This window comes from Balaenoptera musculus, chromosome 1, assembly GCF_009873245.2.
Source record: "Balaenoptera musculus isolate JJ_BM4_2016_0621 chromosome 1, mBalMus1.pri.v3, whole genome shotgun sequence".
Classification (NCBI taxonomy): Eukaryota; Metazoa; Chordata; class Mammalia; order Artiodactyla; family Balaenopteridae; genus Balaenoptera; species Balaenoptera musculus.
In genome coordinates this window covers 38,631,194-38,658,109 of record NC_045785.1, presented here as the reverse complement: position 1 = coordinate 38,658,109, position 26,916 = coordinate 38,631,194, and the positions used below count along the sequence as shown (strand labels likewise).

The 26,916-nt window shown below is 42.3% G+C and overlaps 2 protein-coding genes across 4 annotated transcripts in view; one reads left to right on the top strand and one right to left on the bottom strand.

Moving 5' to 3' along the window:
• Positions 1–20,352, top strand: part of EFCAB14 (EF-hand calcium binding domain 14) — a 36,606-nt gene extending 16,254 nt beyond the window's left edge. For 2 of the 3 annotated variants that reach the window (XM_036859200.1, XM_036859208.1), the window contains exons 4-11: positions 1,616–1,714; positions 5,164–5,274; positions 7,588–7,692; positions 8,721–8,912; positions 10,583–10,669; positions 13,110–13,221; positions 14,267–14,392; positions 16,878–20,352. In XM_036859200.1, coding sequence (XP_036715095.1) covers positions 1,616–1,714; positions 5,164–5,274; positions 7,588–7,692; positions 8,721–8,912; positions 10,583–10,669; positions 13,110–13,221; positions 14,267–14,392; positions 16,878–17,053 — 1,008 coding nt within the window. In that variant the 3' untranslated portion in view covers positions 17,054–20,352. The remainder of the gene's footprint in view (positions 1–1,615; positions 1,715–5,163; positions 5,275–7,587; positions 7,693–8,720; positions 8,913–10,582; positions 10,670–13,109; positions 13,222–14,266; positions 14,393–16,877) is intronic. The other variant, XM_036859216.1, reaches the window with a different exon arrangement.
• A 1,474-nt stretch (positions 20,353–21,826) lies between these two features.
• Positions 21,827–23,320, bottom strand: TEX38 (testis expressed 38). The gene is made up of 2 exons (XM_036832452.1): positions 23,220–23,320; positions 21,827–22,562 (listed from the first exon to the last, which is right to left on the bottom strand). The coding sequence occupies exons 1-2, from the start codon at positions 23,254–23,256 to the stop codon at positions 21,955–21,957; spliced, it is 645 nt and encodes a 214-aa protein (XP_036688347.1). The 5' UTR covers positions 23,257–23,320; the 3' UTR covers positions 21,827–21,954.
• Positions 23,321–26,916: the final 3,596 nt, after the last annotated feature.

The window sequence follows — 26,916 nt, the reverse complement described above, 5'->3', positions numbered from 1 at the left end:
GTTTCTTTTTATGGCTGAGTAATATTCCACTGTATATATGCACCACATCTTCTTTATCCATTCATCTGTTGATGGACATTTAGGTTGCTTCCATGTCCTGGCTGTTGTAAACAGAAGTCACCTTATTTTCATTTTCCTCTAATGTATCCTGCTATCTAATATTTTTCTTATATCAAATTGTCTGTCTCTTTGCACTAAAATGTAAACACCAAAGACCACTGACATCTGTGTTGTTCACCACTGGAATAAATAGGGTTTAATAGATATTTGTTGCAGGAATGAATGAATGAGTGGATGAATGAAAGGAAAATGGTCTGACGCCCCTGAACACATCCCTCCTAAAAGGAAAGAGGGAGAAGAGTTCCAAGGCTCCTCACTGCACTCCCTTGTTCAGAACACGCTGCTGCTCACTCCAGGAGCTCTCTTTAAATGCTGTACACAGTACTTATTACTATCTAATACTTTGCTTCTTTGTTCTTCTGTCACCTCCTACCAGGATGTAAGCTCCATGAAAGCAAAACCTAACAGTCTTATTTGCCACTTTCTCCACAGTTCTGGGCACAGAGAAGGTGCTAGACTTTTGCTGAATAAAAGAATAAGGGGTCAGGTTTACTGTGTCTTGTATCCATCTGATGCCTACCACAGGGTTAGGCATGTCACAAGTGCCCAGAAACTTTCATGGTTACTCTGTGAGGCCATTCTGAATATAATTGCTATTGGTAGATCTGTGTCCTCATCCTAGAATTTGGGACAGGAAAGCAGTGTGGAACCAAGTTTTGAGCCACATTGCAAGGTTTTTAGAATATGATCTCTGCATCCTGAAACTGAGTATTACACAGGTTCCACCAGTCCTCATTCTAGAGAGAAGTCCAGCTATTTAGAATTTTACCCATAAATAGCAGAAGGGAAGATACTTTTTGTTTTGATTCAGTTCCTATTTTAATACATTCAGTATATCAGTCAGCCAGCAGGTCAGTGGGTATTTATTGAGCCCCTTCAGGGTACAAAGTAGTGCTTTGGTTGAGCTATTGAGTTTGAAATATTAATCACATTGTTAAACCAAAACTAAATCCCCAAGTAGTTGAAAGTGCTATTCAAGTTGTCAGGGTTCAGTTGCTGTCGACTGTATATTGTGATGTTGGGCTTTTACTTTATATGTTCCCACTTGGGCAGAAACAAAAGTTCAGCAAATAACTGAGGTGGTATTTTTTACCAAAATAAAATCTTTTAGAGATCCTTGATCATTAGCTTTCTTCCTGTCCAGTTGTTGAAGGACTGTGTTGTAATTACTGCATCTTTTGGGTAATTTAAGATTTTTGGATCTTGTAGCTGCCAGGAGTGGGGTAAAGAATAATGCCTGCCTTTCCCTCCTTGGCACTGGTATTTAAACTGGGCAGGGAGAGAAGGGGTGTTATTGCTTCCTCCCACATCTCAAGTCTATCCAAGGTACTCTGCAGAGTTCTTCTACTCCTGTGACGTGACCGGGCAGAACGTCTGGATCACAGAATCGCGTGATGTCCAAAGGTGCTTGACATCACCATCAGCTGTAGAGTGTGTGAAGGGAGCATTGTTCTACAAGTTCTGTTTTCATTGGTTATTACTCATTTCCTTTCAGATTTCTCTGCTGACTTCTGCAGTAAACCACCTCAAAGCCAATGTCAAGTCAGCTGCAGACTTAATTAGCCTGCCTGCCACTGTAGAGGGACTTCAGAAGGTAAGTGCTGTGTATGGGCACTGAAATTAACCTACTGTAATTCTGTCTTCTTACAAATTCTCTTTGAAAGGCTGGCATTTGAAATCAGCTACTCCAAGAGGACAGTAATAGAGTTCAAGACATCTCTGCTTTGGTCTGGTTAGTTGGACCTTTAATTTGCAACAGGTGGTTTTAGCTATGGTTTATATGGATTCACACCTTTTTATCTGGCTTTCCAAGTCCCAGGATTGCTTTGCTGGGACTCTTGTGTTAACATGTGTGGGTTTGCTTTTCATTACTTGCCTTTTCAGTTCATCATCCACAACGTCTTTATGAAAGCAGAGCAATTGTACATGAGAGTTGCTCTAAGTTGCTATTATTTTCCATGATTGAGAAAGAGAGGGGATTTTTTGTTTGTTTTCGTTGGTTTTGTTTTTTAAAAAAAGATAATTTGGGGAAGTGCAAAATAAAAATTCAGGATGTGATAAGTACTGGCAACGATGTGGATAGAGGGAAACTTTCAAACACTCCTGCCGGGAGTATAAATTGGTAAAAAGCATTTTGGAAAACAATATATATTATTTTATAAAGGTAGAGAGACACACCCTCTAAGCAAATCACTCTTAGGTATATGCCCTAGACTCTAGGGCCTAGGCAAACATTACTTTAGAATTTCTGTTTACTTGATCCCTATGATTCAACCTAGAGCAGGAGGCAGTAACCAACCAGATGAAGAGTATGTTGGAATCTTTAGAGCTGGGTGGGGAGAGTGGGTAGGGAATGGAAGGAAAAGAGGGTGCTTAATGGGCACACAAGCAACATGAGGCCCTGTAGCAGGAAGTGGAAGAGGGATTCTGGAGCAGGGAACCGCAAACAATGGGTATCAAATATAGAATCTCTGGCTTTTAAAAGTCAGTGTGGGGGCTTCCCTGGTGGCGCAGTGGTTGAGAATCTGCCTGCCAATGCAGGGGACACGGGTTCAGTCCCTGGTCTGGGAAGATCCCACATGCCACGGAGTAACTAAGCCCGTGAGCCACAATTACTGAGCCTGCGCGTCTGGAGCCTGTGCTCCACAACAAGAGAGGCCACGATAGTGAGAGGCCCGCGCACCGCGATGAAGAGTGGCCCCCACTTGCCGCAACTAGAGAAAGCCCTCGCACAGAAACGACCCAACACAGCCATAAATAAATAAATAAATAAATAAAATTTAAAAGAAAGTCAGTGTGTGCTGAGTTTGATTTGATTATATACCAGGCTCTATAAACATATAAATTGTTTCCTCAAAGGAGTGAGAAATTCCTAAGCCAGAAACGGAACTTGTTATTTTACAGCCACACCACCTGTGTGTGCTCAGTCTCTATAGTCTGCTGTTTGTCCAATATGGTCATCTGCCTACAACTTAAAAAAAAAGTAGGGACAACTTTGATGAGGCCAGACTGTTTTTGCCATTTTTCCCAAGGGTCAAGTAGGGGGAAAGGTAGGCCTCTGTAGCCTTTAATACAGAAGCAACTCTGGCAGTCTTGCATTCAAAAAGGAAATTGGTTTATTCTTGCATTCGTTAATTCAACAAACATTTGTGGGGCTTCCTCCAGTATGTGCCAGGCACTTTGCAGTTGGTGAGAATACTAGTTTCAGGGTTTTGCTCTAGAGTTCACATGGCTCTGTCAGCTGCTTCCTTAAAAAAAAAATCTTAAACAAGAGCTTACTATCTTCTTGCGTCCTGATGGGCTCATGCATCCAGCCAGTGAGGATTCTCTAACAGTGGATGTCTTTGAATGCTTGTAGCTTCTATAACAACAGAGCTTACATAGACAAAATCCCAGCTTAGAGACTTCTACCCAGTATGTTGTCTCTTTGCAAATCTGTGCATTTATAATGTCAGGCACTACTTTTATTACAGGTGGCTCAGTTTTGAAGTGGTAGGTCATCTCAAAAAACCTAACTTCAGTGTATCTCATGTAATTATTTTTTTTTAATGTTGAAAATGTCATTTATTTTTCTCTTGGATTCTTGGCTATCAGTATAATAAAAACACCCTTGGTTAAAAATACTAATGGAACACTATAAAATTGTCAGTATATCTTAATGAAAGACCAAAACCTATCAAATTAGTAACACTCTTGGATGTTCCTTTAGGACAAGCCTTTTTTAAAAGATTGTTTCTGAATTATATTCCTAAGTCTGCAATCCACTTGGGCTCCTTAGACCTAATGAAAGCAAGTAAGCAACTAGCCATATCTAACTCTACTCAGTAGTTACTGACGGGATTCTAAAGCAGAAGAACACATGCTGCCAAATGGAATTTTCCCTTCATCTCTGCAAGGCTGGGTTTTCCAAGGCCAGAAATGGTTCCACCCATTTTTACTCAAAAGTCATCATTTGCTCCTGAGAGTGGCAGTCTACAATGATAGCTCTGGCCATCTGCCTGCAGGGCTTGACAGAGGCAGTTTGTGGGAGAACTTTATCTACGGATCCCAGATTTATAAACTAGTTTTTTGGGGGGTTTTTTGTTTTGTTTGTTTTGTTTTTAAGGAAAGATCTGGCTTTCCTCTATGAAAATTATGTGTGTGTGTGTGTGTGTATGTGTAGTTTCTGGTTAATTGTGTCAGTATAAACTACATGGAGTTCATAGTTCGAAGATATTTGAAATAATCCTCCATTAGGTCAGTGTTTAAGTAAAATCACAATGATATACCACTACACTCCCACTAGAATGGCTAACATGGAACAGATTGAGGGTACCAGTATTGATGAGGAGATGGAGTAAAAAAGTTAAGCCTACATCTACCATATGATCAGCCATTCGCCTCCTAGGAAGTGTGATCACGAGAAAGCTTATGATGAAGGGAAATGAAAGCATATACCCACGTGAAGGCTTGTACGTTAATGTTCATAGCAGCTTTATTTGTAATAGTCAAATGTTGAAAACAACCTAAAACCTAAAACACCATCAACAGGTCAAGGTGATGTATCTGTAGAATGGAATGCTACTCCACAACATGCTGAGTAGCTACAACATGCATAAATCTCAGAATAATTATGCTGCATGAAAGAAGCCATACCAAAAAAAAAAAAAAAAATGTACATGCTCACTCACTGTTCTATTTATGTAAAATTCTAGGAAATGCAAACTGATATATATATAAGTGTATGGATAGATAGCTAGATAGTGACATATGTATATATATAGTGATAGAAAGTGGATCATTGGTTGCCTGGGAACAGGGAGGGAAGAATTACAAGGAGGCATGAGGAAACTTGGGTGGGATGGATGTTTATTATCTTGATTGTGGTAATGGTTTCACAGGTATATATATATATATGTATGTATATATATATATATGTAAAAACTTATCAAGTCATACATTTTAAATACGTGCAGTTTATTGTTTCTGAGTTATATCTTAATAAAGTTATTAAAAATTTTTAAAAAGGAAAAAACACTGACCCTACTACATGTTTCTGTTCAGAGTGTAGCTTCCATTGGCAGTACTTTAAACAGCGTCCATCTTGCTGTGGAGGCAATACAGAAGACTGTGGACGAACACAAGAAAACCATGGAGTTACTGCAGAGTGATATGGTACGGAAATCTACAAATGCTACAGAAAGTCAGCATACTCCTGCCTACCCTTTTCTGTGTAATCTTGTGATACCAATTTTCCATTTACCTAAACAGGCCCCACAGGCACCTTTTTAGAAGATAAAATAAGCAGTGTTGATTGATTTTACTACAATCTGTAAATTGAGGTAGATAGGATTAAAAGCTGAGTCTTTTGCCAACGTGGTAGAGGAGATACAGCACTAAGACACTGTCCTTAAAGTTGAATGGGTAGGAAGGAAAATGGAAAAGAAGGAAAGGGGAGTGGGGAGGTGTCTTATTTATTGCTATATAACAAATCACCCTAAGACTTAGTGGCTTAAAACAACAGTTTATTATTTCTCACTGTTCTGTGGATCAGGAGTTTGGGCAGGGCTGTTAGACTGTGGAATGATTAGAGGCAAAGCAAAGAGGAGCTCCAGAGGATGAAAGGCCATCTTGGGTGCTCCTGCTTCAGCCAGTCTCGCAGTCGAATACAGCCACGTGTGTGACCTCATCCTGTACCATGGGGAACAGGAAGCCACCCCACCCCCACTGAGCCCAGTCAACCCACAGAATCATGAGAAATAATAAACTTGTTTTAAGCCACAAAGTTTGGGGATGATTTTTTTTTTTTTTATGTGGACCGTTTTAAAAGTCTTTATTGAATTTGTAACAATATTGCTTCTGTTTTATGCCTTGGTTTTTGGGTGGCGAGGCATGTGGGATCTTAGCTCCCCAACCAGGGATCAAACCCTCACCCCCTGCACTGGAAGGCGAAGTCTTAACCACTGGACCGCCAGGGAAGTCCCTGGGGATGATTTATTATACAGCAACAGATAACTGAGACAGAAGCAAACCCTGCAGTGCTCAGGAATTGTTTTCAAACAGTGCTTAATGCTGCGCAGGTGTAAGCTGTCTGCAGTCATTCAGAGGCCTTAATTAATCTCCTAATGGATACTCAGCTCCATGAAAGATGTATGAAGGGTGAAAAAGGATGGCACAGCCCTTGCTGTCCTGCTGGAGAGATGAGTTATACATATGTGAAATCAGGACAGTTCAAGGCACACAAAAGTTCCCTAGCTTTTCCACCAATTTCTAGATCTGCCCTACATGCTCTTTTCAAGCTTTGGAGTTTCAAGTTTAAACTGGGCAGTTTGTGCCAAGGAGACCTGGGCTATTTTAGAGCTCTAGAAAGGAGGGTTTTTCATTTTCTTCAGAACAAATACTCCTCACTTTTATTTAGTGGGGCTGACCCAGAGGAAAAAGCCTTGATCTAGGTATCCAGACACCCTGGATTCTAATTCCAACTTTGCCACTGAGTAACTGTGTGATACATAATAATAAAGACTTCTCTAACTCAACAGTTCTTTTATTATTATTATTATTATTATTATTATTATTTTAATAGCTTGAGCATTTTCTCAAAGTAATTATTTTCTAAAATACTTTTTACTAACTCAAAAATTCATACTTTATAGAACCATGGGTTTTTTTTCTTTTTTTTCTCATCCTCTCCTCCTTTTCTCTTTATTGTTACCATTTGTTTCCTATAAAAGCAGAGTTGACAAATGTCTAGGATTTCAGATTTCAAGGAAAACAATTTATTTTGACCAGTTGCATCCTGTTATCATTCAATGTGCATCTTTTAAACTTCCATGATTGCCAGTGGTAATCCTCCTACTGAATAAGCCATACAAAGATTTTCCCATTAGAGGGAAAAGTGTATATAAGCATGTTATACTTCAGTCGCCACCAGGAGAGACTTGAGCAGTGGGAAGGGGATGAGAAAGGAAGGGTAACCCTCATAACTCTTGGCATGTGCTGTACAAACTGAAAAGCTAATAATGTGCATGGTTGGTTACATGCTCAGTGTCCAAAGCCAGTGGTTCCTTGACTGGCTGTTCTTGGAATGTATAAATCTCTTTAGTTCTGGGGAAACAATGACACTAACCAGGTTCAGACTGAGTTGGTCCTGGGAGATATAGTGGTTGTATAGTTTCTCTGGGAGTACAGGTGACAGGGAGAGGAGGCCTGGTTTCTAGGGAGTTCATTCCATTCAGAGACTGAGAAAGTTCCCTGACGCAGTCTGGGTGCTACTGATCCAGTCCAGGCTTTAGGCTGGGGACCCCCAGAAGTACCTGGTGCCCTCAGGCCTAGCACAGGATTGGTCATACCAAGGCTCCTGGGAAATAATTGTTGATTAATCTGTGGATGCCACCTGTGAGAAGCTGGAATGTTCCAGGACCATCCCTGATGGATAAGTAGACTTAGTTATTACTTATTGCCTATACCAACCTTCATTCCTGTTCACAGAATCAGCATGCCTTAAAGGAAACCAGTGGAAGCAACCAGATCATTCCATCACCTTCAGCTACATCTGAACTTGACAGTAAAACCCACAGTGAGAATTTGAAACAGGTACTTTTGTCTCTGGCTTAACTCCCTGTGACCAGTGAACTCTGGAGCGGCCTGAGTAGTGTAGGCTCCATGTTGCGATCCCTGAGCAGGCATCTTGTGCGCACGCTTGCCTGCCTGAGAGCTGAGCAGAGGGGGGTGCGGCTCTGCCAGGGAGCCAGCATGCTGCCTGTGTCTTCCTTGGCAGTCTGCTTTTTCTCGCTGCATGTCGATCAGTGGAGTAAATTCCTTTTCACATCTTGAAAGTCATAAAGTGACCAGATTATCCTGAAACTGTTTTTGAACAGTTTTTGAATAGCAATCTGGGCAAGTTAAAGATGGATGGATAGCAGATTAATTCAAAGTGATGGCTGTTTTGGGTCACAGTAAATACTAAGAACATTAGAAAGCATATCCTTGAAAATCAAGATTTTCTAAAGACCAGAGGAGGGAAAAGGGTGAGTTCAGAATCACATTAAAAAGAATAAAAATCTTCACTGAGAAGAATTCCTGTCCTGAGTTTAATGCCCTTTAAAGCCTATAATCATCATTCCTTTCTAAATAACAATCAGTACTGGAGAATGTCAAAAATAATTGAATCTTGTACTAAATAATGCACTACCTGTTATGGTTTTGCTACATGAGCCAATTCAGTAATTGGTATTGTTTCTACGGTAGTTTTGTTCTGACAAATTAGGTTAATGAGCGTTTCAGTTAATAACCCAGCAGGCTTTCTCGCCAGCAGGTGAGGTAAACATTGGGAAATCAATTCCCAAGCTCTCAGCTTTCTGGGACCAGAGAGTGAATCATGTTGGTAGTCTCTTCCCTCTTTCCCCCTCCTGTCTAACTGAGGTCAGACAGTTCCAGAGGGAGTAAACTGGGAGCAGTTCAGAGTGGAGGGACAAAACGGAGACTGACGATCTATGGTCAAGAGCAGGAAAAGGAGTTTACTTCAATAAGTTGACATAGTAATGGTTGTTCAGTGCTGCTGGCCTGCTTGTCTAGTACATGTCTTTAGCTGGATTCCACAACTTGATTTATTTCCACTCCAGGATATCCTGTACCTCCACAACTTTTTAGAGGAAGTAAACAGTGCCCTAGTGGGGTACCAGAGAGAGAATGATCTTAAACTCGAGGGGATGAATGAGACAGTCAGTAATCTTACCCAGAGAGTCAACTTGATAGAAAGAGATCTGGTTGCTATGAGCAAGGTAGAAAAGCGAGCGAACCTGTCCTTCAGCATGGTAAGCCTCTTCATGTCTTTTGTGACATGTTCTGTGTTGCAGTGTGTTTTGTCTGTACATGGATGACATTCCACAACCTTTTCAGACCACGACTTCTAGGGTACTTGAGAGGGTCCACGTTTGTGTTATGCTTAATCCTTGTCTCCTTTAATCCTTACACTAGCTCTGTGATGTGAATGGCACAGACGATGTCAGTCCTGATTTGGAAGGGAGATGTAGAGAGGTTCAGTTGCTTGCCAAGGCCTCACCACAAGTAGTTGGCAGAGACGACAAGCTTCCTTTTATGTTACCAGTGACTCATCTGGTAGGGAAGCTCTGGCACATATTTCCAAGGGAGGTCTTCTTGATCTTTACTTTTTTAATTTATTAAGGGTGGGAACAATGACAGTGACAATAACTAGAGAATCTTTTGTCATTTCTTTAAGCCCAGACTCGGCTTTCAGACTTGTCCTGTTTCATGGGCATATGAGGGGGATCCCCTTGCAGATAATGTCAGGAAAGCTATTTAAGACAAATCAGTCAGACCAGCTCCTCCCCTTAAGAGATCACTGAGTCTATCTCATTTTACATAAGAGGAACCTGAATGACGTACTAAGTCACTGATGCTGACAGACCGTATGGTTTACTGGTTTTCATGTTATTGCAAATAAGATGTGGTGGTTGTTTTTTTTAATCACCTTTCACATATACATTGTTCTGGAATCCACGTGGGTTATTTTTTAATAGCTGCAAGCCCCACTCTTAAAGATTTCATACAGCAAAGACATAGGCATATAGAAATGGAAACCAAATACAGGAAATTGTATAAATTGTATAAGTCAAGTAACTGTATAAATTGTATAAATTTATAAATTGTGTAAATCAAGTAACTACCAAAGCTGGAAGCAAGCCTACAAGTAAAGTCAAGCTCTGGCACATCGGAAGCAGCCTTTGAACTGGCTCTGCTACAGTGGAGCCCTGGCAAGTTGCCCGGCCTTGGCTTTGAGGGTAGAGTAAGAGGACCTGCTCCTCTTCCTCCTTTACAGGGGTGTGTAATTTACTACAAAGCTGTGAAGATTAAAGGAGCCTTATTTTTAAAAGCCTTTTTGAACTTAGCTAAACTGAGTACGGTAGAGGCTAGGAATTTTGGATGATTTGATGAGTATTAGGTCTTGAAGGTTGGTTTTCAAGGCTTATAGTGAAAACTCACCAGCCTCAAAACTCTCCATACTGTCCCTCCCCTCCTCACCCTATTTTTTTCCAGAAGAGGAAATTGCTAATAGTGCCATCTGTCCTACTGTTTCTTCCAGCAGCATCATACCCAGCATGGTTTTGGGTAGAAGTCCTCTCGCCTTTTATACTTCAAAGTTTTAAAGTTTGTGACGGAAACTAGAAGCACCAGTTTCAGCTTTGTCTCTCTGAGGCCTTTCTCCCTCTCTCCTCTCATTCTCCTGCTGGTTTTCTGTTGAAAGTGTTCTGAGACCCTTTATATATTTACTTTTTTTAATTTTTATTGGAGTATAGTCGATTTACAACGTTGTGTTAGTTTCAGGTGTACAGCATAGTGAATTAGTTGTATATCGAGACCCTTTAAATAAGTTTGGCCAGTTTGTTTTTAAAATGCTGGATGTTGTTTAAGTTTTAATGTTTTCCTTTAATCTTCTCTTGTTTTGTTCCTTTTACCCTTTAAGATGAATGATAGAGCTGCCACTCTGAAGAGAGAGTCTTTGCATCAAGTGACCAACAGAACAGAGTCAGTAAAATCCCAGAGCATAAAGGTAAATAATAGGAGGCTTTCTCTGAAGTAAGAATAAATGCATGAGCACCTGCTTCTTTCTCAAAGGGAGCACTTTGGTCTTTTTTTGAAACTTCAAGACAGAGTAATTAGTAAATTAGTATGTTAGTAAATAAGCAAATACTTTATCAGGAACCTGCCCCTTGCCCAGCTTTTTGCTAGGAGCTGGTGTGACCACAGTGAGCAGGGTAGACACGTGACACCTATTCTGGTGGAGCTCAAAGTCCATCAGCCAGAAGATCATTAACACATAATTGAGCAGATAATCACGAGTATGATAAGTGCTACAAAGGAAAGGTATAGGGTATAACAGTGCTAACAGAGAACAGGAAGGCTTCCCTAAGGAAGTGACTTTTAAGCTAAGACAGTAAGTTATCTGTACTAATGATGAGAGGCATAGATAATCTAAAAATGGTGTCTAAACTAAAAATTATTTCTTATTTTTAAAATTACAGACTCTTGGGGGGTGGAAGGGGGAAAAGAAAGATTGCAGTCTCAGTACATACATAGTCCCTTTAAGCTTCAGCCAGTTCCCTTCACCTTGTACCTTCCCTTTTTTTGATCTTCCCAGACATATTGTCAAGATAAGACAAGTAGTCTGTGATGTGCTTTGTTATCCCAGGAAAGAAAGTTTGTTTTCAGCATTCTCTGTGATGAGAGTACTGTTTAATATTATAAACTAAATAAACTAAACTGGGCTAAAATAAAGGAAAAGCCAGAAAGATTGTGACTGAGTGACTAAAATATCATTTCAGATGCACATTGCATTCGATGAGCTCAAGGATGGGGTTCACAGGAAATGAACTTGGAAATGAACCATATGTCAGGCAGTTTTCAATGTAATGCTTTGCATCTAGACTTGTTCTTCCTTAACAGTTTTGTATTGTCTGGATAAAAATCACATATATTAAGATTTTAGTGCTTTATAAGCTAGGCTTTTGTTGAGTTTTCTAACTGCTGCTACCCAAAAAAAAAAAAAATTTATCTTCACCTAGAGAATGACAAGAAAAATTTAAGATCCAGATAAAAATGTTCAAGCACGAAAAAAGTAACGGGTGGTTATTATTGGAAAATAGTAGTGATTTCAGCAACAGTTCAGATTTTGACAGTAAATATCAGAATAAAATAGAGCTAGTACACATTTTTGCCTGAATTTTTTGGCTTTACTTTCTGACACTTTGTGTTTTTAACTGTTACCCCATTGTATTAGTCCCTTTGTCCTACCTCATCTAAGTGTCCAAAAGAAATGTAATTTCTCCTTGCCATAAATTATTCAAGCATTTAGTACCTAGTTTTAGCTATATACATCCATATTTTGGCTCCCTAAATAAACTAAGAGTGATCTACTGTACAGTAACTATTAGGGTAGACTAAGGATAAGAGAGAACTAAGTAAATATATATTGAATAAAAGAAATGTGTAATGGTCGATATTCTAACTAAACATGGGCTCAGGACCTTTCACGCTAGCCTACGCAGTTAGAAACTGACCTCACAGAAACCAGACTTCTCTCTTTTTATAATTAATTGTATTTTTTATATGCCACTATATCATCTGGGAATGAGGCAGGGTAGAGGAAAAAAATTTTTTTAAAGATACAAGTAAGGCCTCGAATTAGAAATATTATAGCTCCCTGATCAGCTTGGTGCTTTGTGACCACCTAGAAGGGTGGGATAGGGAGGGTGGGAGGGAGGGAGACGCAAGAGGGAAGAGATATGGGGATATATGTATATGTATAGCGGATTCACTTTGTTATAAAGCAGAAACTAACACACCATTGTAAAGCAATTATATTCCAATAAAGATGTTAAAAAATAAATAAATGAATGAAGAACAGTAAAAAAAAAAGAAATATTATAGCTCCCTTATGTTCCTAACAGTTCCTGCCACCAGTTGAATCATTACCATGGTGGCAGAGAAGGAAGATCAGGGGGAATATTTGTGGTTTGGTTGCTTTTTTTTTTTTTTTAAGGTGATAAGAGCATAAAACTCTGCCTAAAGTGATCTAGTCACAAGGTAAAGTAAGCTATTCAGGAAAATTATTTAGTTAGTGTGAAATAGTACCTAGAAAACAATATCCTACCCATTTAGGAAATGGGTATCACAACAGCACCTGAGCAAGTGTATGTTTCCTTTACTGCTGACACATGCTTGCCTTCCCCGTCTGCCAAATGCACACAGTGAATCAGATCATCTGTAGCATAATGTTCCCTTGATGGTCTAGGCTCAAATCCAGCCAGGCCCTGATCAACGCTGAGTACTGAAGATATCTCTAGTAATTGTTGATTCATTCCTTCATTGCCTTCAGAGGAAGCCTACTTGGGGTCAAGCAATACAGGCTAAATAGGCTTTGGGTATATCATGAAGAATCAGATGAGGTCTTCCTTCCGCCTTAAACCTTCTGTGATCTTTGTTTTGGACAGAAAGAAGATAGTTCAGATTCTCAGGTATACAAGCTCAGAGAGAAACTGCAGCTGATCAGTGCTCTCACAAGCAAACCTGAGAGCAGCAGGCCTCCAGAGACTGCCGATGAAGGTGAGATATTCAGGGTTGGCTTCTGAATATTTCACGCAGGCTTGGGCAGCTCGCCTCCCACACAGAGAGTGGGGAAAGGTGTTCCAGCAGGACTGATGGCACTGAGTGAATGATGCCTGAGCGCACCGAGGTGAAGCTGCTACACTTTGCTTTCATTTAGAAAAAGCCCATTTTGCACATGATTTGTACTCCAGTCTATTAAGGGAAAAATGGGTAATGTTTAGCTGGAAATAGACTTCTCCATGCTGTCTGCATCCAATTATAGGCAAAAACATTACTGTCGTAGCATGTATTAAACCAGCCCTAAATGTTGTTTACGGGAGTCTTCATTTCTGTAAATGCATAAAAATTTACTTAAATATTAGTCCTTCTGAAAAACCATTAACAAATAACAATGGGATCATTGGGTTGGAAGGGCCTTTGGCTTTAGTCAGAGACATAACCTAATCGATATTAGCAGGTGCATCAACCTCTGCTGGTGCTGCTCTATGAGGATGTAACCACGGCATTAGATTATGTTGGTTTTGACCCCTACCCTCCCACAAGTATTTTTCATTTTGGGGAAAGCAATACAACTTCTCTTATTCTCTTTTAAGTGAGAGACAAAGTACAGTGGGAGGCCTTGCCCTAACACTGTGCTACATAATCGTATGTTAGCACTCTTTCAGCACCAGCTGGTCTGGTGGCACATACCCCCAGATCGGGCTCATAGCACAGCTCCTAGGATGTCAAATACGCAATGCTTTTCTCACTTGCTGCTTGAACTCTCAACCTCTAAACATGTGGAATGCTAACTTGTACTATAAGAGCATCCAGTGGGACCACGGCTTCAAACCTTAATGTTACATAATATTGATTGATCTTCACTTACCCACAAAACATCTCAACTCGTATCTTTAACTTCATGTAGTCACTATGCTACTTAATTCTCAGCTGTTTCTCTTAAATTAAGTACATATGAATTTGTCCTAAAAGGTTAGGACCTTCAATACTGGTTTAACTTGGTGTCACATTAGTAATACTAAAACTGTATTGTTTGTTACAGAGCAAGTTCAGAGTTTCACATCAAAGCCATCAGCATTGCCAAAATTCCCACGGTCTCTTGGAGGCCAGACTGAGAAAGCTGCCCAGCTAAGGCCTGTCTCCCTACCAGGAATTTCTAGCATCGAAGGTAAATTTTTATATTATGGAGTGATAGAGGAAGTGCTCAAAGTTATAACTTTCTGACTTTTTTAACTTGTAAGATAAAGAATGATATCTAACATTGATTGAGCACTTCCTATAGGCCAGATACTTGATATGCATTATATCATATAATCCTGATAACAAACCTGGGACTGTCAACATTCATGTATTATACCCATTTTACTGATCGGGAAACTACCTAAGTCCACATAGCAAATAATTGGTTGAGGCAAAATTCACACCAAGGCAGTTTGACGCTGAAGTTTGCACTCTTAACCACACTGCACTATATTATCTCTCTATGAATGTATTTTAGAGTCTTCTTCATTCATTCAATGAGTGCCTAGTTGGACCCAGTGTAAGCAGTAAGAATACAGTATAAGAATCATTCTCACTTTCTTCATGGATATAACAGTCTAGTGGAGAAGACAAGCAAGCAAACACAATACTGTGAGATTAGCAAAATAAAGTAAAAGTTGACCCTATTTGTCAGAGCCCTCCGAAAATGAGGGGTCCTTTGGCTGAAAATCAGCAAGAAGAACTTTAGTAGGAAGGATATGATTCACAGAGAAATGTGCTTGCCTTGCTTCCAACAGTGTGTGTTCCATCCCTCTTCGTGGTGTTTGGTCTCCTGTTTTTGCACTTGCTAACTGCCTGAAAAATCACCCATTCCTGTCACCCTATCTCTGCCTGGCTCTTCACCTCAGTTTAGATACCTTTCCACCAGGAAACATTTTCTTACCTCCCAGGACTGGATTAGGCTCCTCCTGTGTATGCACTCATAATATCTTACATTTGCACGTGTCACTCCGTTGTAATTTCCTGGGGACCTATAACATTTAACTTCACTCCCAGCCCCTAGTCTAGTGCCTGGTACATGTGAATATTTGTTAAGTGAATGAGTTGTCTACAGGCTACAATTAATGCTTTTAAAGCATAGAAGGCTTAAATTTATATTGTCATTTAAATGCAATTACTTTTTTCCCTGTCCCCAATTTTTTTTTTCTGTTTTCTGGAGAGACAAGAGAGTGTTCAGTTGTGTTTATTGGCAACACAAGTTGCCTCCTCCTACTCTTCATTATTACATCAAGAATTGATGAGAATAAAAGGAGGAAAGACTGTTAGAGCAGATTAAGAAATAGCCAATTTAACATTTATACTTTAATCCCTAACATAGACCTTATACACTTTTGAATGACTACATTTTATAAATGACCTGAGGCACCAATCAGATTTTTATTTGAATACTGCTGTAGAGTACATAGCATGCTCTATAAACTCATGCCCCATGTACACACACACAAACATTTTCCAGCTAGCCACTTGGTGGCAGGCATTGGGAACAAGTGTCTCACTGCTTTTCTGGCTTTTCGGAGAGCTTTTGAGACTTTATTTAGCTGCTTTGTTGGGGCTCTCTTAGGACTAAAAGTAGGGACTTACCCAAAAGCTTGTCTACAAAATTGCTTGATAGTACTGTCCTCTGGTATTAGAGACTGAATCCACTAAGTCATTCAGTGGGGACACATTCAAGCCCTTTTTAGACGTTGTGTAAACAATCGGCCCTCCTAGGTATTTATTATAGGGCCCTCTCTTGGGTCGGGGAGGGGGTCAGTCTCCAAGAGAGAACAGTTACACCCTGTTATCCCCCTGCCCCCACCCCTGGAAACCACTAATCTCTCAACCACTGTCTCTTTGGATTTGCCTATTCTGGGTGTTTCATATAAGTGGAATCATAATACGTGGTCTTATGTATGCTTCTTTCTTTCAATATGCTCCTTTCACTTAGCATAATGTTTTCAAGGTTGGCATGCATGTTGTGGCGTGCAGCAATATTTCATTCCTTTTTATGACTGAATAATAGTCCATCCTACGGATATACTGCATTTTGTTTATCCTTTCATTAGTTGATGGACATTTGGGTTGTTTCCACTTTTTGACTATTAGGAACAATGAAGCTATGAACATATGTATACAACTTTTTGTGTAGACAACATGTTTTCATTTCTCTTGAGTACATACCCTAGGAATGGAATTGCTGGGTTATATAGTAACTGTTGAACTGACAATATGCCATACGTAGTCTGTTTTATAGGCTATCAGAGCTCCTATCAGTTAGCTCTTTAGGCTTCTACAGTCCTTTCGACCCCTTCAACATAAGAATAAAATCTGGAAAATCTAAAAGAACAGCCCTGAACAGAGAGAAAGCCAGTCCATTCACTTCTCCTGTGATTATCTGTCACTGATTCTATTTTGGGACGATAGTGCCCTACAGTGTTCCTCTCATTCTTAAAGGATCAAGAATTAGTCTTTCAGATTTAGTGAGATCTTAAACTTTACCTTTTGGGAACAAAGTCTGCAAAGTAGCTTTTCTTTCAGTGCTTTAAATTCTGTTGAGACTACTTCTTAAACTGTTAACTAAATTTAGTTATATGTATAGACATATACATTTTTTTGTAATTCCTTTTTAACAGATCTTCAGGATTTATTCCATAAGACTGGGCAGGATGTGGATGGGAAGCTGACCTACCAGGAAATCTGGGACTCCTTACATTCTGCTGTGCCAGAACCAGAGCGTTTGAGGGAGTTTGATTCTGATGGAGATGGAAGATACTCATTCCTGGAGCTAAGAGTAGCTTTAGGTGTCTAGCCTCATCAGGCTTATTTTAGAAATGGATGTATGCCCTGGACTACCTAATATCTACTCAGCTAACAAAAACAACCCTTCTACCTACCCATCAATCCTCCAGTCCTCCAAACTACAGTAGCAGACACATTGCCACCTTTTAACTTGTTTGAAAAAGCTAAAAGTTATTTTTTTAAAAAAGACCATTTTACTTATAATAGGCTACTCAGAAATCTATGATTTCCTTAAACCAGTAGGATCTTAATTTTAAAATTGCCAGAAAAAAAGTCAAGCCCTCTTTTTTTCTCTTTCCTTTTTTTTTGAGGGGAGGAGACCTTATCTTTTAAAACTGGAAAATGTGTATATAGAGAGAATAAGCCACCTTTTATATTTCGCATAAATTTGCCTTAAATTAGCTGCACTTTATACAGACTCAGAAAATGTCTTTCCTTTAACAGATAGACCTTTTCTGTTTGTAAATATTTAAAATGAAAGAAAGAGTTGTGCATATTTTGTGGGAAGTAGGAAGAATGGTTTGAAACAGGACGTGAACAAATGACTTGCTGTTAAAAATTGCTAATCTGATCTGGTAGCAGCTTGAAGCTGTGTCCCCATCTCCTTAAGACATCCTCTTTGGGTGCTGCCATGGGGTTTGGCCTGGTGCTGGGGGAGTAGATTTAGGGAGTGGACACTGTGGGTACGGTGCTGCCTCCAGGCTCAGGATTCTGGCTCTTTGGTCTATCCTCTCAGCTCCTCCCAACCTGTGAACCAGAGAAGTCTTGTTGGGGATTTTCTCTCTTTTAATCCTGTTTCAGGGTTTATGAGCATAAAAAGTTATCCAGTGGGAGCTACATTTCCTCCCTGAGTGAACTAGATTATCTTCCCCCACGCATCCACTCAAGTCTACCTTTAAGCCGTAACTGACTTTCACCTCTGATACTGTCTCCATTCTGAATGGCAGGGCTGCAGTCCCTCGGCCACTGTCTCAGCCTGGCTACTCAGGAACTATAGAGGAAAGCTCTGCCTCTAATTTTGATCCAGGAAACTTCTTGAGATTTTACCTGGGGCCTAACCAAGAACCTAATATGTTCTTCTGTGGGCTGACTAAGGCCAAAAAAGGTTGTGAAATGAAACACCTGAAATCATATTAGGTTTCCTTGCAATTACAGCTCAGAAATAGCTAGAGGCTTTCTGTCCGGAGGTTGCCAAACATGGCAGGCAGGCCTAGGGCGGGGGGCTTCACGTGGTGGCAGCAAATCTAATACAAGCAAGTGCAGTACTTCTCCCATTAAATACTTCTGTAGCCCTGCTACTAAAGGTCCCTGAACTGGAAGGAATTATTCCTCCATGTCACCTCTGTGTGTGCTGTGTTGATCTTAGAAGCAATCTTCAGGCAACACAAAAGGAAAACTCTGCAAAACTTAACTGTGCTGTAGGCCAAGTCAGGGAGAAACTAGAGAAGCTTTCAGACTTCTTTAGTAAACCTTGTTTCCATTTTAACTTTGTCCAAGTTGCCCTGTTAGCCATGGATGCAGTGGAGCACCCTTAAATATTTAAGGGATGTTTTTTTTTTTTATATGATGTTCAGCTCGGTGTTGGCTAACCTTGGTTTTTTTTCCTAGAGATATTAAAATTTAGTTAAAGTGGGATGAAGTCTTTTCCCATGAACGTGTCTGCTTACCTCATTATGGCTTATGCTTCTCGCTCTATTTCTCTCTCTCAAACAATTCCTTTGCCTACCTATGCTATTTTACTTTCTTGGAAAGGTTTAAATATAGTATAAAATTAGCCTGGCACTTTAGGTAACTTGAAGATAACCTACTCTTCTGGCTGCCTTTCATGCCCCCCCCCCTTTTTAATATATATACCCTTGCAGATTTTGTAACAACCAAATAAAATTCTAGCAATAAATTGAATTATACTGCTATATTTATATGTACTGTACCATAAATAGTATGTCTGTACCTGGAAGGTATTTTTTTGAGAACTGATTTATATGAAGTATACTTGAGGGTAATGTAACTTGTCCTTTTTAGTTTCAAATTCTTCTTCATAGGCAAATACTTTGAGGACACCTTAACTCTTCGTATATACTTTTCTTTTGCATCAGCTGTGCTTTTTAGTTTAGCCTCCATTCTTCCCACCTGAAGCTTGTCCGCCACCTACCATCATCCCTGAGCCAGCTGGATGGTTCCATCCTCTCCCCACCAGATTTGGCAGAGGTGTTCCTGCTGCACCCTCAGACCTGTGAGTACCCTTGCCACACCGCCTGGGAAAGTGCCATATCTCCCAGGCAGAACTAGGACATCTTGAACTCCTTTGTTCTAAGTTGAGCATGTTCATTGGCTTAAAAAAAGAATTCTTATAAGCGTATATCATTCAGTATTAATTAGGGATTTTTATTTGAAAGTTGTCTTAACTTATCCAACCTATGACTTGTGTCGATCTGTAATCAAGCCTCACCTACCACACCTCAGCCCTGAGAGGAAGGCTAGGTAGTAGTAGTGAGTTTGGTTTTGGTTTTCGTTTCAAATGCTTTTACCTTTTCACTCCGGCAGCTCCTCCTGCTGCTTTCCTGAGTTACCCAAAGCATGTCTTCTTGGTCCTGTTTTTCTTTCGCCTTCTATCTGGTATAATGTTTACCTAGAGAGCCTCCCCCATAAATCAGAGAGGCAATGTATTATAGGAAGAGAAGAACCAAAAGAAGAGAGAACCTGGCTTAGGGATGACTGTAGTGTCGTCTTAAAGGCCGAGAAGGGCCTGGCTCTTAGGATTGTGTCTGATACAGCACAGCTGAAGAGTGGACACCCTTCACCTGCTGCTGGTTGCTTTCCCTTCCTTTGGCGTTCCCCCTCACGTTATATCGCTGGACATAACCACATCTGTGCGCCCCCGCGCCCCCCATGTTGGTCTTGCCGGTCACAGTTGAAGATTTTGACTGTGATGGGCTCATACTCATATGGCCTGCTGTTGAGTTGTTTTTAGTAACAGCTTTTGTTTGCTACACCTCATTGGCTTGCTTACCAATGCCAGTTTGATATGGTCCCCTCTTTCATATCCAAACCAGAACACATTTGGGTATTCCTAGGACTTTATAGAGCGTGTACTGTTTGTTATACGAACCTAACCTACCTTGTTTTTTTCTCATATTAAGAAATGTAAATCTACTTTGCTTAAGTGGAGCTATTTTGGTAATGTTTAAGCAATTTTGGTTCTGTTTAGGGAGGGAATTCAAGATTTCCATCACTTGATTTGGGCTTTGCTAATTTAATATCAGTAATAAAACAATTTTAATTTAAATAAAACATTTCTTTTTTCTCTCACTGTGTCTGTGATTAAAGCCTCGCCCCCCCATCCCCCCAATTACTAAGAAAAAAATCTGCTTTGATCCCTATTTTTATGGACTCCTTCCTCCTTTTGAATGCAAAGCCTAACAGATGGTGGACAGAAAGTAACGTTGAAGAATCTGCCTGAAGATCCGCCCAATTTGGCCTGAAGAAATGAAGCCTGTTTTGGCATGTGCAGGGTGGGAAGGGAGCAGGATGAGGGAAGAGTGAGCCCCTGCCTCTGTATCAACCAGAGAAGTTCCACTTACGCCTGTTTTTTATTTTGAGATTCAATGTAAGAGCATGTTTACAAGAAATATTCCAATGTCTTTGGAAAAAAAGAAGGAAAAAGGCTTGAAATCCATTTCAAGATAAGGGGTCATATAGGGAGGGGCTGGGCTTTTTTCACACACAGGAAAAAAAGTTTTTAATAGCTCTACATGACCGCTAGATTCTGAGATTGCACACATACTCACACACACACACCATCTGGGTGGCCTTTCCTCTCAGGAGGAAAAAAGCTTAGCTCATTTACAAATATGGTAAGATGATTTTCTTATTTCCAAAGTGAAAGGGAAAATTTTATATCCTGGAGCAGAGCTGGGTTTTCTTATCTTTGAACTGGGACCAAATAGCCAGTATTATCTTTGTCTCTCCTTTTAGAATAGTTTCCAGAAGGTACAAAAATTAATATTTGCACACAGTGGATCTTAACTTTGGGAGAGGCCATGAATCCCTTTGAGAAAGATTAAAGAAAAAAAAATACATTTTTTAGGAGGTTCATTGACCAGCCCTTCCCCCAAGCCAATCCTTGAACCAAGTTAATTACACCCCACACACACAATAAATCATTTTCCAAGTGTCTTCAAACAAGACATCATTAGGGAATGGACACCATGGTATATGGTGGGAAGATCAGGAAATTTGATGCTAGACAGACATAAATTTGAGACCTTGCTCTGCAACATAAAAATGATATGGCAAATGCCCTTGGAAACTTCATCTGTAAGAAAAGGATTGTGATATCTGTTTGGCAGTGTTCTTGTATTAGAAATAATGTAGACAACCACACAAGAACGCAATACATCTTAGATGTTAACAAAGAATGCAGTTCCAGCAGCAGTGCAGTGTGGCTCATGGGTTTCATACTGACTTGTTTTGGCCACTACCAATCACCATCGCTCATGCATCCTCAGTGGCTGTCACTCTTGTCGCAACTGTGCTTAATGTCCCACAGAATGGCAGTGCCTTTGGGTACATAGCCCAGGGGCTGGCATACGGTTTTGTTCTTAAATACTGGATAGAGGGATGTTGAGCCCATCACAAGTACTGGTTCAGCGTGTCTCCCCACAGCCAACCCTCAGTTCCCATTGGTATTGGTGAGACTCTGACCTTCAGCTTGGTTTGCAAAGTGCCCCCCTCAGACATTTTCCCTCCTAACAGCAAATGAGACACAAGGGAGCCTTGTACTTTTTTAAATCTTTGATTATGTGGCATCTAGATGGGCCCTGGCCTCTGTGTCAGTACCACCTCCCTGAGGTCAGCTCCATTTCCTGCACTGCCCCGCTACCTCCAGCTCCCATCCTCAGTGAGAGGAGGCTACAATTCTGAAGCAGACAGCTTGGCATTTAAGCAGTGGTCCCTCTGGGCCAGTGTGGGGAGGGAATGGAAGTGGACGTTCCTTTCAGGACAGGTGGCCAAAGGGTAGGAGGCTGAGTGGTTCAGCATCGGGGGTAGGTTACACAGCGAGAAGGCAAAGGGCACCTCCTGAAAAATGGGAATCGGGAGTGGGGGGCTGGCCTGGGGCCGCGGCACTGGGGAAGGTAGGGGCTGCTGTGGGATCAGCTGCACTGCACGTTGCAGGGGGCTGGGGGCCTCCACCTTGGGGCTGCTGTCTTGAGTAGCATAGCTCCTGCTCTCAGGGACATCCAACTCCCACGGGTGATCTGAATTCTGGGTGTCAGTCTCGGTCTTGGTGGCATCAGGGGGAGGGCCCGTGTTGATGGCTGCGTTCATGCCATAGTGCCGTCGCTTGTTAATCCAGTACAACAGCGGGCTGTAGGTAAATGTGGCCGCTCGCATCACCTCCATCCACTCCTGGGCACGCTCTTCCCGCCACAGGTTCTTCCTCCAGTGCAGAAAGAGAATGCAGCCGCCAGTTATCACAGAACACAGCCCCAGGAATCCAAAGTACAGTGACACCCACACTAAGGAAGGCAATAAGAAAAAAAGCAAGCTGACTGATAGTTGTAGCTTGGGGTCTCAGCTGTTTCTCATTCCTCTCCTCAACCCTTTCACCAATCGTTCCCTCCACTTAACCACTCTCTGCATTCCTGCCTTTTCTCCTCATTGACTGGCCTTATCATTCTTTTATTCAGTCAAAGCAGGATTTCCAGGGAGGTTAAGAGGCCACCTTTCGCTCTTCACAGATAAGGGAAGCTAGGTCTAGAGGGGCACGACCTGCCCAGGCTTACTCAAGCCTCTGGTTCCCAACCCTGGCCCCATCCAATCCATCAGGACGAGAAGCCTCACTAAAGGCAAAACCCATCAAGAAAGTAAAAGTTTACCAGTTGACGGGACACCAATGTCCCATCCCATTCCACCACACCCCTAACCGTTCAGCTGTGATGTCCTGGGGTATTTGTGGTACCCCCGCTGGGCCGGCAGAGAGACATGGTCTATGCCCTCAAGAAATCCATAGTTTTCTAGAGGAAACCCTGTCCTAAGCATGCTTCCACGCAGGCAGCCATCACCCCCATCCATGCAAAAGGTCTTCCCTGAGTGCCCCCAAGCCTAGGTCATAAAGCAAGGGGCAGGGATTTGGGGAGGGAGCACATTTACCACCGGGGAGGGAGCACATTTACCTCCAGGGAGGCTGAGGTCCTCCCTTTGTGAATCCATAAGGTCAAACCTTGGTACCTAGCTGGCCGATGGCTCTGGGGAGAGGGAGCTCACCTACCCATCTGTCTAGCCAATAGGAGTCCCCAGAATGCCCAGACCCCACTGTTCCCTAAAGGTGGGTCACCGAGTTCTGAACACTGAGCATCCAAGGGCAACGCTTGTGAAGTCTAATGGAAGGAACAGACTCTACCAGTGGTGTTTCCTAGGCATAGTGCATCTCTACTGCTTCTACCAGGGACTGACCCACCCTCTGAATTGTCGGCCCCCTACCTCTGACCCACAGAGCAGCCCCCAGGGAAGGGCCCTAGATTCCTCGGGGGCTTATTTTGTCCCTAGGCTTTAAGGAACAGTTGATGGATCCCTGGGCAGGGAGCACCCAGAGCAGTGGGCAGCCCTGCCGTCAAGTCAGCTATGACTGACTTGTCAGGAGACAACCCGCTCAAGGGAGCTATGTGGTCAACACCTCCTTCCTTGGCTCTTACAATTTCTCTTTTGTTTCTGTTTCATTACCTTCCTTCAACAAGTATTGGCAAGTGCTTCCGGGGCATCAGGCCCTATGGGAGCTCCCCACCATCTGGCCCTACATGTCTTTTCAGCTTCACCTTCCTCCCCATCCTTCACACACCTTTCCCTTCTGACCAGACCCTGCTTAACAGACCCTGCTTATTCACATCTCTGGAGCTTTGCTCACACTGCTTCTCCACCTAGGAGTGCCCCTCCCCACTCTCCCCCCACTGAACACCTACTTATCCTTCAAGGCTCGGCTCAACACCCCCTACTCTGTGACAAAGTTCTTTCAGTTGGCTTCCTAGAATCACACCGTCTCCAGTTTGAAGGCACTTTGAGAGTTGTCTAGTCCAACTCCCAGCACATGATTGAGCCCTAGAGGCAGATCTCCCCTACCGAGCACTAATCCCTGGGGAATTGCTTGGGTCAGGGACTTGCCCACACCTCCTGAAGCAGCTTGATCCATTTATGGGCAGCTCAGTTAGAAAGCCCTCCACTAACTAAACCCACGTGTGCCTCCCTGAAGGTTGCACCACTAGGCCTAGCTCAGCTTCTGGGCACCATCTAAGTACTTCCCTCTTTAAGCCCCCAGCATGGGACTTGGGGCACTAATGAGCACAGATTTCTTTCCAGGTTCCACTTACTCTGGGCTCTACCTCACTGGCTTCTGCTTTTCAGTCTCCTTTGCTAGTTTCTCCTCTTTTCCCTGATCTCTAAATGTCAGGTGCCCTAGGGCTCAGTCCTCAGCCCTCTGTCCACATTCATTCCCTCAGTGATCTCACCCAGACTCATGGCTTTAAATAGCATATCTATCATATCTATACTGTCAACTCTCAACGTTGTACCTCCAGCCCAGACCATTCCTCAGGACTTTAGACTCATACTCCCAAAAGCCTGGCTGACATCCCTCCTTGCCAGTCTGTTAAGTTATCTCAAACTACCATGTCCAAAACCAAACTCCTGATGGTCCATCTCCAAAACCTACTCCAGCCTCCTCCTCTCTGTAAATGGCAACTCTCTCCCTCCAGTTGTTCAGGCCAAAAACCTGACAGTCACCCTTGACGCCCTTCATTCTCTCACACCCACATTCACTCCAGTAGCAAAATCTTTAGGCTTTGCTTTCAAAACATACCCAGAATCTGACCATTTTTCCATCACCATCACTTTAATACAAGTACCACCCTCTCTCACCTGGTCTCCCTTTAGAGTGATCAACCATCCCTGTTTGCCTGGGACTGAGGGAGTTTCCAGGACATAGGACTTTTGATGCTACAATCAGGAAAATCCCAGGTAAACTAGGACAAATTAATCACCCTTGGGAGAGCTTGCACCCTTGTCCCCCATGCCCTGTATTCCACCAGCAGTCAGAATGAGCCTTTTTTATATTTTTTATTTTATTATAAATTTATTTTTTTTAATTTATTTATTTTTGGCTGTGTTGGGTCCTCGTTGCTATGTGCAGGCTTTCTCTAGTTGCTGCAAGCGGGGGCTACTCTTTGTTGCTGTGCCCGGGCTTCTCATTGAAGTGGCTTCTGTTGTTGCGGAGCACAGGCTCTAGGCGCGGGCTTCAGTAGCTGTGGCTCACGGGCTCTAGACACAGGCTCAGTAGTTGTGGTGCACAGGCTTAGTCACTCCACGACATGTGGGATCTTCCCGGACCAGGGATCGAACCCGTGTCCCCTGCATTGGCAGGCAGATTCTTAACCACTGCGCCACCAAGGAGGACCCTCACTCAGATTTAAAACCAAAGTCCTTAACCAAAGCCTACAAAGCCCTGAGCGATCAAACTACCCCTCCCCATGCCTCCTTCGCACAATAACCTTCTTGCTGTTCCACAATCAGGGCAAGCATGCTCCTGCATCAAGGCCTTTGCACTTGCTATTCCATCTGGAAGGCTCTTCCCCCAGATATCTACACAGACCATGCCTTATTTCCTTCAGGTCTCTGCTCAACTGGCCCCTTATCTCTGTCTCTCTTAGCCTGCTTTGTTTTTTTCATAACATGTATTATCACCTAACATTATTTATGTATGTATATAGGTATGTATACATATTGTGTCTCACCCCACTAGAATGTAAGCTCCATGAATTAATGTAAACAAGGAAATAAATACGTAAGAATTTCAGGTAGCCTTAAGTGCTCTGAAGAAAATAAAATAAGGTAGTGGGATAAAGAATATAAAGTGATGGGGGTGCATCAAGAAAAGTCCCTTTGAGGTGCTGACTTGTGAACTGAGCCCTAGATGATGAGGAGATAGCTACGTGCAAACGGAGCAGCCAGTGCAAGGATGCTAAGGCAGGTACAGGCTGGCACACTTAAAGGACTTGCTAATCTCAGGGTTCACCACACTACTCCCGGCACAGGCCAGGGCCCAAGGCCCATCTCCGAAAGTGCAGGCTGGACTGAGCAGAGTTGAAGGCACTGTCCCTGCCCCTGAGAGGTCCATCATTCAAGAGGGGTTTCTATCAGGTAAGACCCAGACAGGAGGACTTTTATGAGGGCAGACTGATCAGTGCCATCACAGGGGGCCTGCTCCAGGCCTGGCCCTGTGCTGGGCGCAGGTGAGACCAGGTGTTGATGTCACTGTCCTTGACCCCAGGAGTTCACTCACACCTGGTTCAGGGGGTGAAGAAGATGGTGGCATTGGGTGGAGAGACAGCATTCCAGGTATAAAGACTTGTCAAGGACAAATCCAGGTGTCTCTTTGGGGAGAAGCGTAGTTCAGTTTGGCTGGAGTTCAAGGTGGGTGTCAGGAAGCAGAGGAAGAAAAGGCTTCGGAGGCAGCTGGCATCTTTAAAAGAATTCAGCCCTTGGACAAGTCTGGGACAAGTCTCTTAATGATTCTCAGCTTCAGTTTCCTCGTCTGTAAAATGGGGATAAAACCTGCCTCTCACAGTATGAAGCAGATAGTGTCCTGCACATAGAAACGCTCAATAAAGAGAAGCTGCTACTGTGATTACAGCAGATGAAAGGGCCTTCGATGCTGAAGGATGACTACTCCAGCATGTGCCTAAAGAATTTAAAAGGGAGCAAGCTCGGTGAGGACCAGTAGGTCCGAGCAGCTTTCAAGAGGAGACTTGGCCCGCAAGGGCTGCTGGTCGCAGGCTCGGCGAGAAGGTTGGGCGGGGGCGCTAGAGCTGCAGAGCTCGCGGG